We start from the raw sequence: 19,900 nt of genomic DNA on the forward strand, positions 1-19,900 counted from the left end.
GCCTGGTGATGGGTATTAAAGAGGGCACGTATTGAATGGAGCACTGGGTGTTATACGCAAACAATGAATCATGGAACACTACATCAAAAACTAATGATGTAATATATGGTGATTAACATAACATAATAAAATAAAATTTTAAAGAAAGACAGTAGGATGAGGATAATCTCTGTAACCAGTGAATTAAGATATTTTTAAGGGAATGTAAAATAAATTATTTTAAGCTAACCATTGAATAATATGCATGTAATAAACAGGGACATGTTGGCTCTGACTATCTGTTAGGTATAAATTAAGATAAAAGCATCTTCAGAGATAGATGGAGGATAGATTGATAGAAAAACAGACAGATCATTCTTAATGGGAAAGTGGGGATATTCCACAAACCATATGCAGGCAAACATTTTTCCAGCTGTATCATCAAATATTTTCAGTTGATTGATGACACCTCGTCCAGTAGTTTGTATGTTGAAATGGGGAAAATACAACATCCCCTGTGGGATTGTTGTAGCACAGCTGTGTTGATGCTGGGCACACATGGTGTTGAGTGAAGGGTTGTTACTGTTACTACATGTTGCTTAATCTCTGCACCCAACTCAGCAGGCCTTCCCACAGGTGGCCCTGGCCCCAGGCATAACTGTGAAGCCGTTCTTGTCTTTCATGCCTTTGGCCTTCACTTGGAGTCCCCTGATAGAGCGATGGGGACTCCCCCTCCTCACCTTTCAGATACTCAGTGTTCTCTTATCATCTGAACAATCCTAGTCCTTTTTTTTTTTTTAAGAGAGGGAAAGTGGGGGTAGACGCAGAGGGAGAGAGAGAGAATCCTAAGCAGGATCCATGCCCAGCAGGGAGCCCGATGCCCGATGCAGGGCTCAATTTCACGATCCTGGGATCATGACCAGAGCCAAACCCAAGAGTCGGTCACTTAACTGACTGAGGCACCCAGATGCCCCAACAATCCCAGTCATTTCAAATATTACACTTTAGGGGTGCCTGGGTGGCTCAGTCAGTTAAATGTCTGCCTTCGGCTCAGGTCATGATCCTGGGTCCTAGGATGGAGCCCTGCGATGCGCTCCCTGCTCAGCGGGCAGCCTGCTTCTCCCTCTCCTCCCCACTTGTGCTCTCTCTCTCTTGCTATCTCTTTTGTTATCTCTGTGTCTCTCTCAAATAAATACATAAAATCTTTAAACATTACACTTTATTTGTGTGCCTGAACTTGACCAGTGGGCTGGGGCTGCAGCAGCCCCGAATGAGAACAGACAGGGATCTAAGAACTAAAACACAGTCCAATGACAAGTAGCAACTGGTCATGGGTCAAGTTTCAGGCAGTGTCCCAGGCCAGGAGGTGAGAGCCAGCCAATGTCACAGAGGCATAAAGTTGTTTCTAGTGAGAATGTGAAGGCAGGTGAAGGCTTACCCCAAGACACCTGTTGTAAGTAGACTCTGAGGCACACACCGAGGTCACCTTCATTCTCTTCCTTCTAGAGATGAGAAGATGCTTCCTTCAGTGCTGCTCAGCCTGGTGGGCTGAAGGGCACGGCCAGTGAACATGGCTTCCAGCTCTGCTGTGGATTGAATTGTGTCCCCCAAAAAAGACATGCTGAAGGCCTAACCCCTAGAACCTCAGAATGTGACCTTATTTGGAAACAGGGTTTTTGGAGATATAATTAGTTAAGATGAGGGCGCACGGGAGTGAGGTGGGCCCTTAATCCAACAGGACTAGTGTCTTTGTAAGCACAGGAAAAAACAGAGACGGGGGGAAGTCTCCATGGGACAACAGGGGTGGCAGGTGGCAACCAGGGGACAGCAGAGATTGACCAGAAGCTGGGGAGAGACAGGAGGGAGTCTCCCCTGCAGATTTCGGGGCAAGTATGGCCCTGCCAACACCTTGATTCTGGACTTCCAACCTCCGTGATTGAGAGACAATTGGCTTCTCTCGTTTTAAGCCATTCAGTTTGTGATACTTTGTTAGAGCAGCCATGGGAAACTGATCCCCCACATGCTGCTCTCCATCCACTCAGGAGCACTGGCAGCTGTGTCTTTGGGGACCCTGGGGGTACCACAGCGTCTCTGCAGCTGTGGGTCTCTCCATAATTGCCATGACAACCACCCGCTGTGGACATTCAGACCCTGCTCTCCCCAGCTTCTCCTCCTCTGGGGCCTGTAACCATTCCTTGGATGAAACTATGCCTGCATGGCTGGAGGCTGAGGCAGTCTGCCCTCATGCCCGCTTCCCCTCCGACCCACTCCTGCCCCACAGCCTCCGTCACCAGCCCCCTGCGGCGGGGCCAGGTGCAAACTTTACCTTCCTTTTCCCGAGAGTAGCAGGTTAAGCTCATAGTACACATCACCCTTCCTTTCTGGTATTCTGGATACATCTTTATGCATACAATGTCACATCTTCCTCTGCTAATGAAGATTCTGATGATGAAGTAAGCCACCAGAATATATCCGCCTCATTAATATTCAATATCTGAAAACAAAGTAGCTTGCTTCATTAAAAATATGCATAGAGGTCTGTTCTTTTAAAGAAGTGGAAATGTAGAATTTCTTTAAGGGGCACCTGGGTGGCTCAGTTGGTGAAGTGTCTGACTCTTGATTTTGGCTCAGGTCATGGTCTCAGGGTTCTGAGATCGAGCCCCGCATTGGGCTCCATGCTGGGCGTGGAGCCTGCTTAAGATTCTCTCCCTCTCCCGCTCCCTCTGCCCCTTTCCACCACTTCTCTCCCTCTCTTAAAAAAAAAAAGAATCCATTTAAATTGGATTGCATTTATTTACATTTGATTGCATTCAGGCTTCCAGTTACGGAACGACTAAGTCAGGGGGATAAAATGCGCGGCATAGGGAATAGTCGGTGGTGCTGGAACAGCGCTGAATGGTGGCGGCTGGTGGGGAGCAGGGCATCATGCATAGATTTGTTGAGTCACGGGGTTGTACACCTGAAACTGACATTGTGTCAACTACGCTCAAATAAAAAAACAACAAATAAATAGATTTAATTGCATTCAGTGGACTATATGCTCTTTTTGAGAAGTTGTAAATGCATAGTCCTGAGGCAGCAACAGGTAACAGCATGACAGTTGATTTTTGTAAGGCCTGAATGATTGTTGCTTAAATTAAGAACCGTCAGATAAAGAAAGGCCAGGAGGAGGCCAAGTCCAAATTAAGTCACAAAGAGGGAAAATGAAGAAGGAAAAGCAACTGCAGGGTCAAGGGTGAAAATAATGTATAGGAAAGTGTAAGAAAGCCAATTGCTTGCTGAGGAGAGCTGTATTACTAAACAGGATGATCCTTTTATTGTTTGCAAATTTGTTTGAAAATTACTCTAAAACTAAAAGAGCTTGGTGCATGAATCTCACCATCTGGGTGGTAAATGATGAAGCTGTGATTTGAATCGCATCTGACTGGAGAGCCATGTTCTCACCTCTTGTGCGCAGGTGTCCCTGTAATTCTTGTTCTCATTTTCCTTTTGTTTTCCTTTGAGAACAAAGTAACTCCTCGAGGGCCTTCTGTGCACCAAACTAATATAAATATTTGGCCGCCCTGAATGCCAATTGCAATCATTGCAAATCATGAGTATTGTTGCTGGTAGATGTCTGGTTGCAAGTTCAAGGCCTTGACACTGAGGCTGACCAGGATCTCCTTGAACTCCCCAGGAGCGGAGGTGACCTACATGAACATGACCGCCTACAACAAGGGCCGGCTGCAGTCCTCCTTCTGGATCGTGGACAAGCAGCATGTCTACATCGGCAGTGCTGGCTTGGACTGGCAATCCCTGGGACAGGTAATCTTTCCACGTAACATAAACTCAGAGTTACGTTGGCATCAAAGCTCCCAGCTCCATAAAGCATGTGGGCCGCTCTACTGTGGCTGTGGGAAATAAAACCTACAGCATTACTTTTACTTGTGTAGTTTTAATGGGCTCACCTCTGTTTAATATAAAATGAGAGCCCTTTCCTTGACAGAATCGTCTTCCCCCAAACGCTGCCATAGTTGCAGTGCTCTTGTAATTCCGATGCTACCCCCAGATTCTGTAGAGCAGGTTGGTGTGTAGTTTATATTATCCAAACCTAGCTGTTCAGCGTGAGATCACATAATCTATGAGACAGAGGAAAACATAAATCCAGCGTAGATCGTATGTTTTAGAAGAGTAATCATTTGTGTTATTCCTTGAATAAATCTTCACATGACGGTGTTGCCTCCTCTTTGCAAATAATTCACTTCAAATACCTTGAAGATGCACTTGAACATCTGTAATCTTCAGGTATTTATTGTGTCAGGGTGATCCACAGAGGATGGCAAATCACCTTCTTCCCACTAGTCAACTGGTGGCTGGAAGTTCTCGATCCTTGGGTGCATAGGAGGATGGGCGGGTCAACGACACATGCTACACGGCCCATACACGCTTTTGGCTGAACTCTTGAAAGCGTGGATGTGTAGACAAACACAAGGGCTATAACCCTTAAAGAAAGACACCCCTACATAAGATAAGTCTGAGAGGGAGTAACATGATACTTGTACTGTCGGCTTCCAGCTGATTCACCATTTGCCTCCCAATTTCCACTATTGTCCTATTTTTCTTTTTAAAATGCCACCTTCCATGCACGCAAATTCTGTTCTTCCACTTTTCTGTTACGGCAGCTGTAAACGAAATAGACAATGGGCAAACTAAATACTAAAATAAAATTTTAATACTTCCCTCTCCAGGAGACAGACAATGTAGAGCCAAAGTACAACTGATCTAAGGTGTTTTTTCCTAGTTTTGTATTTAAAGGATAGTCAGGGTCATCCAGGCCCAAAGCTCAAACAACTGTTGTTTCTAAGAAGACAGTCTCACCCTAGGAAGAAGGGACACTGAAGAAAGTTTCCCGATCAGTTTTGGGAGAAGTCACCATCCAAGTTTGACAAAACATCCTTTATTTTATATTTGCTCAGGAATTTGAAGGTGTTTTTCTACTGATATAAAAATGATTCCGAGCAAAATAATAGTATCGATTAACAATCGCGACAATAATAACTAGCGAATATTGCGCACCAGGTGCTGTTCTAGGCCATTTAAGTGGGTTATTTAATTTAAGCCTCACAGTGATCCTGTGATGGAAAGAGTATTCTTGTCTCTGTTTCAAAGATAAGTAGACCTGCGCCCAGAATTGAATTTCAGTATTAAATTTTTAAAGCCAATTCCTTTCAGTAATAATTCTGATATGAAAAATATAAATTTTGATTTAGTATATCTCGTGTCTGATGACCCTTCAAACATGGATAGAAAAAATATGGATTAGGGACACCTGGGTGGCTCAGTTGGTTAAGGGTCCCACTCTTGATATTGTCTCAGGTCGTGATCTCAGGGTCATGAGATCCAGCCCTGCGTCAGGCTCGATGCTGAGGGTGGAACCTGCTTGGGATTCTCTCTCCCTCTGTCCCTACCCCCTACCTCCTGTGTGTGTGTGTGCACACACTCTCTGTCTCTAAAAAAAAAAAATTAATTAAAATAAAATAAAAAATATGGATTATAGCAACTTTGGCTTACCTCAGAAACAAGAATTAAGGCAAGGACAGTATTATAGTCTAACTTATAGAAATATCTGAATTCGTCTTTTGCTAATCAATAAGCATCTTTTGCTCAGAAATTTTCTGCTGAGCCTTTTATAATAAATAGATAAAATTGGTTTTGTAACAATACTGATTACATGTAAATTCTGCTGCTAAGTGGTTTTTAACTTAAGAATCATTTGCTTTTTTTTAAAAAGATTTTATTTATTTATTTGAGAGAGAGAGAATGAGAGATAGAGAGCACGAGAGGGAAGAGGGTCAGAGGGAGAAGCAGACTCCCTGCTGAGCAGGGAGCCCAATGTGGGACTCGATCCCGGAACTCCAGGATCATGACCTGAGCTGAAGGCAGACGCTTAACGACTGAGCCACCCAGGTGCCCGCTTTTTTTTTTTTTTAAGAGAATGCACTTCCCCACCGCCAAATTGTATTTCCTTTGTCATTAACTGATATTAACTGATAGGGTTTAAAATTCTGTGAACTCCATTTGAATGGGGTTTGAATTATTGAGGTTTAATGATATTTTTTCCAAATTTTTGAGCAAATTATCTCTATAATTTCCTTAGGCAGATGGACATAAAATATTTATGTGTTGGCTTCCCTGCTTGAGGCTTACTCCTTTGTCTCTGATTTTTGCTGTTTGTTTTGTAGGAAAGTAGGTTGATCTTTTAAATGTTCACTTTTTACCTCTGTCGTCATTTAGACATGGATCCTCATTGTGAACTGTGACATTTTCCCCGCTTTAAACATGGTAAACACAGATGAAGGAGGGGCTGCAGGTTACTTCCTATGGGTCAAGAGAAGATCGAAACCATCTCAGATCTCTGCTTGCTTACACATTCTGAAGTGGTAGCTAGCTTCCCTTCACCTACACAGAAGGCCAGAGTTGCCCACGAGTCAGAGGGCAAAGTGGGGAAGTGCCAGGACCTGGCTCTCTGTTTCACAGCTAGTCAAGCTCCTTTGCTAAGGATCAACCAGCTCTTTGCAATTCATTTAATGTCCTTCTCAGCAAGGAGAATTACCACCTCTCCATTATGCCATTGTGTCAGCTGGGCCTTCAGATCTGGCCCTCCGACCTCATCCCATGGCTAGTTTGTTCTCAGCTCATAAGCCATGTAATGAGAGGGAGAATAAACAGTGGATTCCTGAGATTTCTCTCCTTCAAAAGACCAGCCCAGATATAGCAGCAAAGTTTACTTTTGAAAATGTAAATGGATATCATGATGCTTATTAAGTATGGAGTAAGTGTAATGCAGGATTAAAAAATAAACGTATTTTGTGATCTATCATAAATTAAGAGGGGAAGCCATGAAAAAGCGGTCAGCACTCTGTTAAATAACAGAAATTCAATCAAGTACATTCAAAGATCAAATTGGTTTTATTCAACAATTCACGAATTGGGCAGCATCCCACCTAGCAATAGAAAGGAGGTCTGCCAGGCTGTAGAAAAGAAGAGGTTTTTAAAGGTGGAAAGGGGGCGGAAAAGGTAATTATGGGCAAAGAATGAATTGTTGTAGGCCAGGTCACCTTCCTAAGGGAAACAGGAGAGATCTATCTGGTGGATTATTTCACTGAGTGCAGACCAGGTAATTCCTTGGTTAACCGTTAAACGTTACATTCCAGGGTGGTTGAAACTGCAATTAGGTTTGATATTAAGTCTTAGTTTGCTAACATGGGTTTAACATAAGTGACTCCATTTTGGGCCTGCTGCCTCCTTTTTAACAATTCCAAACGTGCCCATAGAGAGAGGGCAGGTGAAGGGTCATGCTCGCCAGTTGTCCATGGAAACAGCCCTTGGAGGAGAGTACCCTTGGGTAGGCTGGAAAAAAGGCTGGAATAAAATGTATACATTGGTGACAAATGTTTAAGCCATTGGTGATTTCAGGTCACATGGACTTCTGCAGAAATCTGCATTCTTCTGTTGGTTATAAATTTAATAACAGGTCAAGCTCCATGGGGATCAGGGAATTGGGAGGAGGTGAGTGGAAGAAATCCTTGTGTCATTTTTTCCAAAAGGCTACTGTACGTGTGCTAGACACTGTGCTAATAGCTTCATATGGCTTCTTCAGTTGTCATGGCAACTTAAGAGTGCCTGTGATTGCCATCTTCCAAATGAAAATAATATTGGAAAAATAAAAACAGAACAGATCCTATTCTGCTGCTCATCTCTCTTGTAACATAATAAAACACTCTCTAACCTGTGTAGGAATTAGGCATTTGGAGATGGGTCTCCTATTCTTTAGATGGACAGTCAAGTTGGTGGAGTCTGTATCTTTCATTGCGTTCCTAGCAATTTGGGATGCAGGTGGGCATCAACACAGAGTTGCCATTTCCTGCCAAACCAAACGCTTAAAAATTAAAATAAATCCCATTCCTCTTTTCTTAACAATCTTTCCCATTTTCCTCTCAGAAGAAACTCTATTCTTTGATGGGGGTGGAGAGGAGACAGAGCTGGGGAGGGGACAGGGTTTAAAACTCTTCTGCAAGAGCATTCAGCATCCCCTCCGCTCCCCTGCATCTGTGTGTCAGCTGCTAATAGAACTGGAGACTTCTCTTTCAACACCCACCCCCTCTCTCTTTCCTCTTCACGCTGACACACAAGCTCTGTCTCCTACCTTGTCCACACTTCCCCATAGCGCTCAGTACTTGGGATCACACTACTGCACTTAATCATCCACCTTGAATTAGTTCTCCTTTCAACTGCGTTTGACTTGTGTGGGATTTTTCTTGGTCTACCTCGGTGTGGCATAAAACCCTGCTCAGCAGGACCCATGCATTAGAGCAGATTTTCATTTGAGCCGAGTTGTGTGCAAGGCAGACAATTACGGGAAGAATTATAATACATTTTCCAAGTGTCAAATTCAACCTATTTCATCAATTTTATGTTTTGTGAAGTTTTCTACTGCAGTCAGATTATTGTTACCCATTATTACCTTCAGTGTGTGGTAAGTAGGAGAAAGAATGATACTAATAATAAAAACGTCAGTGTATTGAGGTTTTTCTCTGTACTAGGCATTCTTCTGAGCTTTTAAAGAATATGAGCTTACTTTTCACAATAACCCTTCATTGCAAATAATACTATTATTGCTTTATTTTACAAAGGCAGAAACTGAGGCACAAATAAGTGATTTACCCAAGGTCACCTTCCAGGAAGTAATAAAGCCAGAATTCATATCCAGGCAATCTTTCTCTAAATCCCTCACTCTTATTTCACTGCTAATAATTAAAAAAAAAATACATCACGTTTATGAAAAATCATTTTCTTCCATGCGCTAGCTGTGATGCTAAGCTATAGATTTCATCTCACTTGCTCTTTTCTTTAAGAAGAGATAACAACACTGTTCATCAAGAAACCCTTCATTCACTCACGCCTTTCTGACCGCTCACCTACGAAGACACAATGGCCACAGATGGACAGATATTGCTTGGTACCCGAGTTCTGAAAACTCTCTTAACCTCTGGGTTGGAATTCAAAGACTAGGGAGTCGAGATGTATGCTTCTCTATTCGTCTCCTCCGGAGGTTCAGGGTGCTCCCCTAGAATCCACCGCCACAGGGAATCCTGTGGGAGGAAAGAGAACAGCACCACGGGCTTTTCGACACAGTGGTCTGGATTTGTGAGTCTCGGGAGAACCTAAAACCACCACCATGGAGGAAACACCAAATCCAGCACTAACAAGGCAAACAAAAGACTAAGCAGTGTGTGGAGTAGAAAGAAAAGGGCACAGTAGCCTTCAAACGACACAGGGCTCCAGAGATGTGATGCTGAGGGAGGAGAAGCTGGGAAGGAAAACGTGAAAACCACATTTGTAGAAAAAGTTACTTTTATAGTTTTTTGAACATACCCTCTTAAAGGAATCTTAACCTAGAGTTCAAAGCAGGGTTCAGTGGGTTCTTTGGTCACAAGAATCCAACAACTCTGGAGGGGGGCATACTTTTAAACAATATTTGCAAATATAGGGCTCCTGGGTGGCTCAGTCGGTTAAGCATCTGCCTTTGGCTCAGGTCATGATCCCCCGGTCCTGGGCTTGAGTCCCAATTTGGGCTCCTTGCTCAGTGGGGAGTCTGCTTCTCCCTCTCCCTCTGCCTGCTGCTCCCCCACCTGCTTGTGCTCTCTCTCATAAATAAAGAGAAAGAGAGAGAGCACAAGCAAGTGGTATAGCGGCAGGCAGAGGGTGAGGGAGAAGTAGACCCCCGCTGAGCAAGAAGCCCGATGTGGGGCTCAATCCCAGGACCCTGGGATCATGACCCGAGTCAAAGGCAGTCGCTTAACCAACTGAGCCACCCAGGTGCCCCAATAAATAAAATCTTTAAAAAATATATTTGCAAATATAATTAGAGCAAACAGGAATAGGTCTGTTTAAACTCTGTTAATATGTATTTTAACCTTAGTCCACCCTTGTTCTGAAAAGACTTAAATAGAAGTACGTTGACCAGGCCGGCTCTCGTGGGGTGCACGAACCCCATGACCATGACCATGCTGGCTATGAGACCCTCAGTGACCCACCCGGGGGTGGTGGGTGCAGCATGCCCAGACCTATCCCTGTCCCGGAGCTCAGGTGGAAGAGCAGACCGGGCCCAGGCTCTGCCTCGAATCCAGAATCACTGAAGCTGTTAATCTTGGAACTGGAAATTAGCTCAGAGAAGAATCAGTCTAGTGTTTCCCAAGATGTGTCTAAGGAAATGCTATTCACTGAGAGGTAGACTCTAACAGGGAGAAACTATGAGTTTCATTTAAATCGGTTTCCTTACTGTGGGACTCCTCAGAGCCATTCGTATGCTAACGTACTCTGGGAATCTCTAAGAGGGTGAGAGAGGATGGACATTCATCAAACCCATTTGGCCATGAACTGCTTTCCACTTAATTTTATGGATCAAATATTCCTTGAAGCCTCCGTATTTCCACAAATGCTGTTCTAAAGCAATTGCACTACTGGATATTTACCCCAAAGACACAGATGTAGTGAAAAGAAGGGCTGTATGCACCCCAATGTTCATAGCAGCAATGTCCGCAATAGCCAAACTGTGGAAAGAGCCAAGATGCCCTTCAACAGATGAATGGGTAAAGAAGATGTGGTCCAGATATACAATGGAATATTACTCAGCCATCAGAAAGGATGAATACCCAACTTTTACATCAACATGGATGGGACTGGAGGAGATTATGCTAAGTGAAATAAGTCAAGCAGAGAAAGTCAATTATCATATGGTTTCACTTATTTGTGGAGCATAAGGAATAGCATGGAGGACATTAGGAGAAGGAAGGGAAAAATGAAGGGGGGGAAATCGGAGGGAGAGATGAACCATGAGAAACTATGGGCTCTGAGAAACAAACTGAGGGTTTTAAAGGGGAGGGGTTGGGGGGATGGGTTAGCCCGGTGATGGGTATTAAGGAGGGCATGTACTGCATGGAGCACTGGGTGTTATACGAAAACAATGAATCATGGATCACTACATAAAAAACTAATGATGTATTTTACGGTGACTAACATAAAATAAAATTAAAAAAATAATAAAGCAAGAAATTGATCACAGACTTTCTGATGTACCCCCTTCACAGATGAGAACACTGAGGTGAAGGGCTGGGTTGGGGAGGGTAGGTGCTAGTCACTTGCCCACGACCCCTCATCCCTTATGTCAGGTTTTAGGACTCTCAGGCAAATGTTCTTTTTAGCACATGTGCTACCTTAAGAAATGTATGTGATTCCAGAGCTGGTAATTGTTGGGTTCTGTCTCCTTAGCAACAGAACGACTGGACAATTGGCAAACCAGGGCTTACGTGTGGGAAAGATAATCAACAGAGTTGTTGCACATCTATTCAGAGAACTGCACTAATCATATAAACCTGCAAAAAGTCTATAATCCAGTTTGAAAAGCAAAATACTTAAGCAGTCTTCAAGCGAATATGACCACCCAGGGTATTTGCCAAGTGGGGCCAACAGCATAATTTGTGGGACCCAGTACCAAAAGAAAATGGGGGGGCCTCTTGTTAAAAAATGAGCAAGAACCTCAAGATGGAGAGAGCAGAGTAATTACACCAAGCATGGGGTCCCACTAAGTCGGGGTCCTCTGCATTCCACGGCCAGATGCCATGAACCCTGGGGACTCAGGAAGCAGAAAATCCCCACAGAGTAAACAGTGACAACCACCGTGAGATGTTCGGATTTGATCTGAGCCTGAAGTGGTAGTTGAGCTGAGGAAAGAAAGGGATGGGTTCAGGGCAAAGACACAGAGCTGGGAGCAAGTGTGGTGTGTCAGAAGGTCTGTGATCAATTTCTTGCTGGACCAGCATGTCCCGGTTGCAGAGCCCTTGGACACAAAGCTAGGAAAAACATGGATAAGCCTGGGAAGGCCTGCACGTGCCCAGCACGGGGGTGTATGGATGGAGTCCTGCAGGCTACAGGACACACTGAGGATTGTGATCAGGGCCAGGACCTGGCAGCTCTGGAAGAAATCCCCACAAAAGCCATGGGTTGAGGGGTGAGGAGAGCAGGGAGACAGAGAGCCTGTGGCCAAGATGAAAGAGAGAAGAGACAGGATTGGGTAATAATGGGGGAAGGTCGGTTGTGTCAACTTGATGCCCAGTTGTTTCGTCAAACAGTCCAGATGTTGCTGTGAAGGTACTTTTGAGGTACAATTAATGTTTAAATCCATAGACTTGAGCAAAGCAGATTACTCTCCATACTGAGGGTCAGCCTCATCCAACCAATTGCAGATCTTAAGAGCAAAGACTGAGGTTTCCAGAAGAAAGGACTTTGGTCCCAAGACGACAACATAGACAGCCTGCCAGCCTGCCCTGTGGATGTCGGACTCGCCATCCCCTGCAATCGCAAGCCAACTCCTGAAAATAAATCTCTGTGTGTGTGTGTATATAAGTGTATATATATCTCTTATTGGTTCTGTTTCTCTGGAGCGCTCAGACTAGTACAGACAGTGACTGTGAGAGCTAGAAGGAAATGGAATGAAGAGACCTGGCAAAGATGCGTCGTAGTGACTGACGGGCCATAAAGAATGAGCCAGAAGGAACAGCAGGCATGTTTCCAGCACCTGGAGCTGGGCCCACTTGAGAAGGATGAACCTGTTGACAGAAATGGGAGACATAGGGGAAAAGGGCAGTTCTGATGTCCAGGGGGTATTTGGAAAAACGGCAAAGAGATTGGCTGATATTGATGCTTTTTATCTAATAGTGATGGTTCTTTATCGCCCAAAAGCTACCGATCTCATCCGTAGCTGCAATTTCCTGACAATGACCGTTGGGTGGGATATTGACAAGAGTCACACTCCCTCTGCTCACCAAGCCGGGTCACTCTTTTGAAGTCTCTGTAAGGTTAAGGTTGTGGCCTGACATTAAGAATAAGAAAGAACACTTAATGTGTCTTTGGGTCTGGCTTCTGTCCCCTTTCCTTTCAGTTAAAAGGACAGAGGGTGGAGGCAGATCTTGAAGACCCGGTGGGTGTGCCGTGGGCAGGAGGAGGTCTCTGTTCTGTAGCTCATCTTGTCATCCCCATTCAGAGCTGGCCCTGCGCCTACATCTTCCCCAGATATTATGAGTTTCTAATGACACATTTAGCTCCTAGGGAAGTGGCGCATTGGTAATGCAGGTAACTAGATGTCAGAAGCAAAATAAAAATGAACCAAAGCAAAAGGCAACTCAAGTGGAAATGCAACAGAGAATAATTAATATTCCTTAGGCAACACGTAATGAAGGCAAACAAAGGATTAATTCTCCCAGTGTTGATTTAGAAGATGATCGGGGCTGCTCAGAAAGGTCAGTTTTGGGTGCAGATGCGTTCTGAAGTAAATGAGTGAGTGGGAGGCCCAGGTTCTTACAAAGGACGCATATTAGCAGACCGCAACTTCAGTGACAGAGTCATGCTTATTTTCTACAATTTTTCAAGTACCAATTTGGCAGATGGTATTGTTCAAAGGAGGCATAAATAGGAAATCTCTTCCCTAGTCTCCCTTGGGAGACATTCTTACAAAGCCAGCCTATTGTCTGTTACAAAACAGTCTCAATTTGGGCAGTTAGGTGAAGAAATAAGAGCATTATTTATCCTCTCCTGTTTGCCTTTGCTAAGATGAGGCTTAGTAGGGCTTTCCCAAGTGAAACTTACTTATTTCCAAAATTTTCCCTCCTATGTCCCTCCAGCCTGTACTTCCTGAATAAGTAGGTTCTTTTTTTAAGATTTATGTATTTATTTTAGAGAGAGAGAGCATGAGCAGGAGTGGCAGAAGGAGAGAGAATCTCAAGCAGACTCCACACTGAGGGTGGAGCTGAGATCATGACCTGAGCTGAAACCGAGAGTCAAATGCTGAACCGACTGTGCCTCCCAGGCGCCCCTGAATAAATGTGTCCTAAGTGGCATGATAATCTGAGATCTCCATCATGGCCCCTTACGTGACGTGTCTCAGGGTCTTTATGCTGGCCACTTTTTTTTTTTTTTTTAGATATAATCCCATTTGGTTAAAGTTCCTCTTAAAATATGATGGCCAGAATTCAGTACAGTACTTCAAAGGTAACCTCCCCATGTGGACCTCGGCTTATAGTCGTATGAGCACTTTCCCTCTGAAAGCAGGCTAAATCTAGATTCACTGGTTTGCAGCCTTGTTATTTTTTTGTTACAAGGTCCTTGCTTAGCAATACAGTATAGTGGTTGGAGTCAGATAGGACTGACACTGAATTTTCTCTCTCCCTTTTACAATTAGAGGACCCTCGGTTTTTTTGTTTGTTTTTTCCCCTGAGCTTTGATTTCTTGATTTCTGTATCTCTACAATTAGACCAATAATACAAACCTCATGCAATTTTTTTTTAAAGATTTTATTTATTTATTTGAGAGAGAGAGAATGAGAGAGAGCGAGTACATGAGAGGGGGGAGGGTCAGAGGGAGAAGCAGACTCCCTGCTGACAGCAGGGAACCCGATGCGGGGCTCGATCCTGGGACTCCAGGATCATGACCTGAGCCGAAGGCAGTCGCTTAACCAACTGAGCCACCCAGGCGCCCCCAAACCTCATGCAATTGTTAGGAATGAAATGGAATGATCTGACACCCCCAGCACTGAACCTGCTCAATATGTTGTAGCCTTGGAGCTCTGGACCAGGAAACATTTTTCCTTCCTTGTAAGTTACCTAGATCAAGGTTGAGGGAACTCCGGGGGCACTAGTGTTTATTTATGATCTTTGGCAAAGATTTTATAAATCTCCAAAGCGTGTGGCCTCGTTAACAGTACAGTGACGTGGGCAGTGAGTCCCGAGGGGCACGGACAAGGGTCTTTTCATTCTATATCTGGTGCTGCTCAGTGTTATCACCAGCTTAAGTAAAAGACACAGAGGGCAATCGGCCAGATTTACAGGTAGCGCAAATCTGGGAAACAGAGCTGAAACTGTGATTTTCAGAAACCAGACTTAGAGATTTTAGCTAGTTAATTAGATTGGTGCTAATGAGGGGAAATTGAGCAGGGGTGTGAAAATAAGTGCAGGCCACCTCAGTGAAAATAAGCAGAAGCTGTTTATTCAGAGCGAGCTATGGCGAGGGAACCAGTCACCACCACAGGCATTTGGTAGAGACTTAAAGGCCGGTGGGGGAGGGGGCGGGGAGCTTTGTGGCAGGGGCTAAACGGTAACCTCTCCGGGATTCAGTGGAGGGAATGTTCTGGAAGCTGAAAATGGCCGCCATCACCAGACCATGTGTTTAAGGGCAGGAAGAGACGGCAGGAGTTGACGTGGCTTGGTTTCTGCATCACAGCTGACACGCTGTGAGCTCAGTGAGTGTGAGCTAACAGCAGCAGCAGCAGCAGCATCACACAGCACCTCTGCTCCCCCGTTTGACTTCGGACCCCCAGTGCAGGTGTGTGCACCCCCAGGGACCTGGCCACAGCCTCACTCTGCACGTCGGACCTGGTGACAGAGCAGTGTCCTCCCCCAAAAGCCGGCCCACAACAATTCGGTCACATTTCTGACATTGCCCTCAGGATGGGTGAAAATACACTATTTATTATGACGATCAATCTTTATATGCAAAAAAAATACCACTTTAAACCGTGGAGTTTTGTTCTGTTTTAATATTGAGGTAAAACTCTAACTGGCAAACCTTGTTGAATACATACATACAAATTTTGTTTCCTTTAGCAAAAGTTTATGAAAAACGTTTCATTGGATTTCTTTGAGGGCTTAGTCAGACCTAAGAAATGCATTTATTTTAGCGATTGTATTTAAAAAGACTCATTTAGGTGAACTTTATTGTCCCATTTTTTTTTTTTTTACTCCATAGCTTTCATATTTTAATTGGAAGAAATTGGAATGTATTATCTTCATACAACGACTTTCGAGAATACTACTCATACCCATAAATCATTCTGCACACTTCAACTGTTACAGCTCAAGCATCTTTTATTATAATGAGCTGTCACTTCAGTCCTTTATTGTTGAATTCACCAAAATATAACTGTCATATTCTTAAAAACCTTTCCTGGAGTTTAATTCCCCCTGGAAACTGCATGTAGAAAATTAGCTCCATTGCCTTGCAGCCCTTGTACGATGGCCTTCTTAACCCCCACCCACAAACTGCTAAACTACTTCTCTGTTGTTATAGTCAGAGTTGAATGTACCATATTTGGACCTTAAGAACAGCCTAAAAATACTCCTCCACTTCTGAATTAATTGCCTATGGTGCAGGATATGTTTGTTCTAGAAATGGTGGGTCTGAATATCATTCTCAGAGGCCTGTGGAAGAAATCATGCTTCACAATAAAGCAAGATTAAGATAAACCGAACACATAGATTCAAATGTTAATAGCTTTCCAGTTTTCAACAAGAGCTATATGGGTTTTTTTCTTTATTTTTTTAGAGAGAGAGAAAGAGCAGGGGGGAGGGGCAGAGGGAGAGAGAGCATCTCCAGCAGATTCCACGCTCAGCTTGGACCCTGACACGGGGCTCGATCCCAAGACCCTGAGATCATGACCTGAGCTGAAATCAAAAGTTGGACACTTAACTGACTAAACCACCCAGGTGCCCCAAGAGCTTTGTACCTTTTAAAAATTTCCCATTGATTTCTTTACTCCCCACAGCCATGATGTGAGATACAAAGGAACTTTAGAAACTTCATTTACAGATCAGGAAACTGTTCCCGAGAGGCCATCTGAAAAATGTCCTGGAATTATTCTATCAGTTAATATCAGAGTTAGGACTGGAACCCAAACCTCTGGTTTCTGGAACACTCTTTTTCCTGTGGTACACTCTTTTTCTTACATAATAATTGTCTGAGTCAGTGGTCCAAACAAATAACAACATTCCACATTAGCAGTATGATCCCAAAGACCTAGAAACTTGATATCTGAGAGCCTTCTCTAACTGGAATACAACCAAGAACCAAGGGATATATAAAAAGGCCCTGCATAGCCTTTTCCTTACTAGAACACCCCTTCGGCCTTATAATAGATCTATTTATTCTTAGGTTCACCATGGGTCCGATTAATATCCAAGCTGTGGCCAATGAGAAGTCACAAGTCCGAGAACACTCAGACAAATAAGAACTGTGCTTGGGGCAGGAGTGAACACTGACCATTAAAAGAAACATAGGGGTGCCTGAGTGGCTCAGTCAGTTAAGCTTCCGACTCTTGGTTTTAGCTCATGGCATGATCTCAGGGTAGTGAGATCAAGCCATGCGTTTGGCTCCACGCTCAGCTCAGAGTCTGCTTGTCCCTCTCCCTCCCCCTCTGCTCTTCCCCTAACTCGTGTGCTCTCTTCCTCTCAAATAAATAAATATACATATATATATATATACACACACACACACACATATATATGTGTGTATATATATATCTTTAAAAAATAGTAATAAAATAAATAAAAATAAAAGCAACACATAGATTCAAAATTCCTAGTGTTAATGAACCAATCAGTGTAAGCCACCTGTGCATGCCTCCCAGCCAGGTCCGGAGGCCCCAGGCCTTCAGGATGACTACAACTTTCCCTTTAGGAAGAGGGAAAACTGTGCACTCACTACTTCCTATTCCGGACACAAAAAGTATGCTTCCACTTTGTAGAGATCCGCCTGTCAAGATGGCCGAAGGCTTCGTCCCCAGAGCGGTCGACTGTCAGCTCCCAGGTCTGGGCAGCTTGGACCTTTAAAGCAGAGCTGTCCCTTAGATATACTGCAAGCCACTAATTAGAGCCACGGATGTAATTTAAAACTTTCTAGTAAAAAAAGAAAAGTCAAATTGACGTTAATATAGAATCTCAAATGCCCTAAATATGATGATTTCAACATGTCATTAATATGAAACATTTAATAATGAGATATTTTTACCTTTTTTTCCATGAGTCTCAGGATCCAGTGGGCACTGCACATTCAGAGTGCTTCTTAGCTCGCCCTATCCAGATCTCAAATGCTTGATAACCATACAGGACTCCTCGCAATCGGTAGCATGGGTCTAGAGCATCTCTCTCTCTTTAATTAGGAAGAAGACTGCTTTTTCTAAGTTAATCACAAGCCTAAAGAGTTAAGGTATTCGCTCGAAAAGCCAGTTTTATATCAGCTAAACGAACCAACTGTAGCCACCTTGGAAGTCAGAGGGCCCAAGACTCCCCAAGAGCATCAGGAAGTTGAAGTTGGAAAAGCCTTTCATGCCATTATACACGGCACTGATGAGAACTGCTCATTTTTATTTCCACATTTATGGATTAGGCTCTGCCTTCTCATAAAATGATTTTGATGTTGTTCTCAGAACATCTTTATCATTTTTATCTGCCGAGAGCTTTCAGTAGACAACATCTCTAAAACTTGCTTTGCCTGCTACACATGTAACTAGTATCCTTCCCATTCATTCATTCATTCATTATTCACTCATTCATTCATTCAGCAGAGATTCCTTTAGCACCTCCTTTGTGCTAGGCTGTAGTGAATGTGTTAGGAGTACAAAGATGCGGAAGCCGGGTCCCTCTGCTTTAAGGAGCTCACATTATACTAAGAAGATAAGCAAGTGAGAAAATATTTCTAATACTGTTTGATGTGTGTTTAATTAACTCAGACTGGAGGAGGGATCAGGGACGGTTCCCTGGAGGAGCTGAACTTGAAGGGTCCATGGAGAGGAGTGATGTGAAGAAAGGGGAGAAAGGTTTCCCTTTGCACAGAGGTGGTCCCAGACCCAGCTGGTTCAGAGAAGAGGCGTTCCCCCACGTGGCTATTACAATGCCACCTTGAGGGGAGTGGAGTGGAGGGAGGAGAGAGGGGTCTTGGGGCCTCTGGTGTCATGCAGAGAAGGGTGGACTCAGCCTCAAGTTTTGCGAGAAACTTCAAAGAGTTTTTAGGTAAAAGAATGACAGCTGTGGAGAAGTGGATGGGAGGCTTAGGGTATATTATGGAGTCCACTGGGGAGGATGCTGCACATGGGGTAGGGGGGCAGGACGGGTGCTGGAGAAGGTGCGTTCCTGAACCAAGTCCTTGGATATCAGGATGGGGCGGAGGGGCCCCAGGCTGGCTCACCACCAGTCTCCACTTTAGGCTTCTGTTGTCACAGGCCCCTGAGAGAAGCCTGTGGTCGAGTCAGGGGGTCATGAGTCAGATCAACCCATGTTGACTAAATTTAGAGGGGTGTAACATTATTCCATTTCTGTAAACAGAGAAAGCCCCTGACGTTAGGTGCACAAATGTGAGCAAAAGGACACCCAGAAAACTGTTCACAGTGATGGCCTCTGGAGTGGGAGCAGAAAGAGAAGGGCTTCGGCTTACTTTCTAGAGACATCCACGCTGCTTGAAAGTGCTCCTTTGTGTTGAGTAAACGTGCATATTTAAATATACTTTAAAATATATTTAATTTTAATTCAATAGTAATTGCATATGTCATAATCATTTACTATATTTGTGTGTGTGTGTGTACATGTGTATATGTGTGTGTGTGGAGAGAGAGTTTATAGCGATTATAGTTCTATCATGGTGTGACATATGTCACATAGAACTATAATCACCCCAGTGGGAAATATTTAGGCCCCTGATCCTGCACCTAGGGTCCATCATCAAAGACCTTCCTTGTTTCCAGTTATGAGTGAGTTCTGGGGCTTGAATGTACCACATGGTGACTGTAATTAACAATAGTATATACTTGAAAGTTGCTAAGAGAGTGGATCTTAGCAACAACAAAAGGTAGTTGTGTGAGGTGAAGGATGTGTTAATTAACCTCATTATGGTTATCATTTCTTAATAAATACAGACATCAAACCTTCCTTTATTTATTTATTTTTATTCTTATGTTAATTCCCATACATTACATCATTAGTTTTAGATGAAGTGTTCCATGATTCATTGTTTGTGCATAACACCCAGTGCTCCATGCAGAACATGCCCTCTTTAATACCCA

At 43.8% G+C, this 19,900-nt stretch overlaps 1 protein-coding gene across 1 annotated transcript in view; it reads left to right on the top strand.

Annotated features, from left to right (window-relative positions):
* Positions 1-19,900, top strand: part of PLD5 (phospholipase D family member 5) — a 206,455-nt gene that overhangs the window by 119,214 nt on the left and 67,341 nt on the right. Inside the window, exon 4 of the mRNA XM_081824494.1 lies at positions 3,656-3,783. Within this exon, the coding sequence (XP_081680620.1) occupies positions 3,656-3,783 (128 nt within the window). The remainder of the gene's footprint in view (positions 1-3,655; positions 3,784-19,900) is intronic.

Source organism: Leptonychotes weddellii, chromosome 6 (genome assembly GCF_054177405.1).
Source record: "Leptonychotes weddellii isolate Sample4059 chromosome 6, ASM5417740v2, whole genome shotgun sequence".
Classification (NCBI taxonomy): domain Eukaryota; kingdom Metazoa; phylum Chordata; class Mammalia; order Carnivora; family Phocidae; genus Leptonychotes; species Leptonychotes weddellii.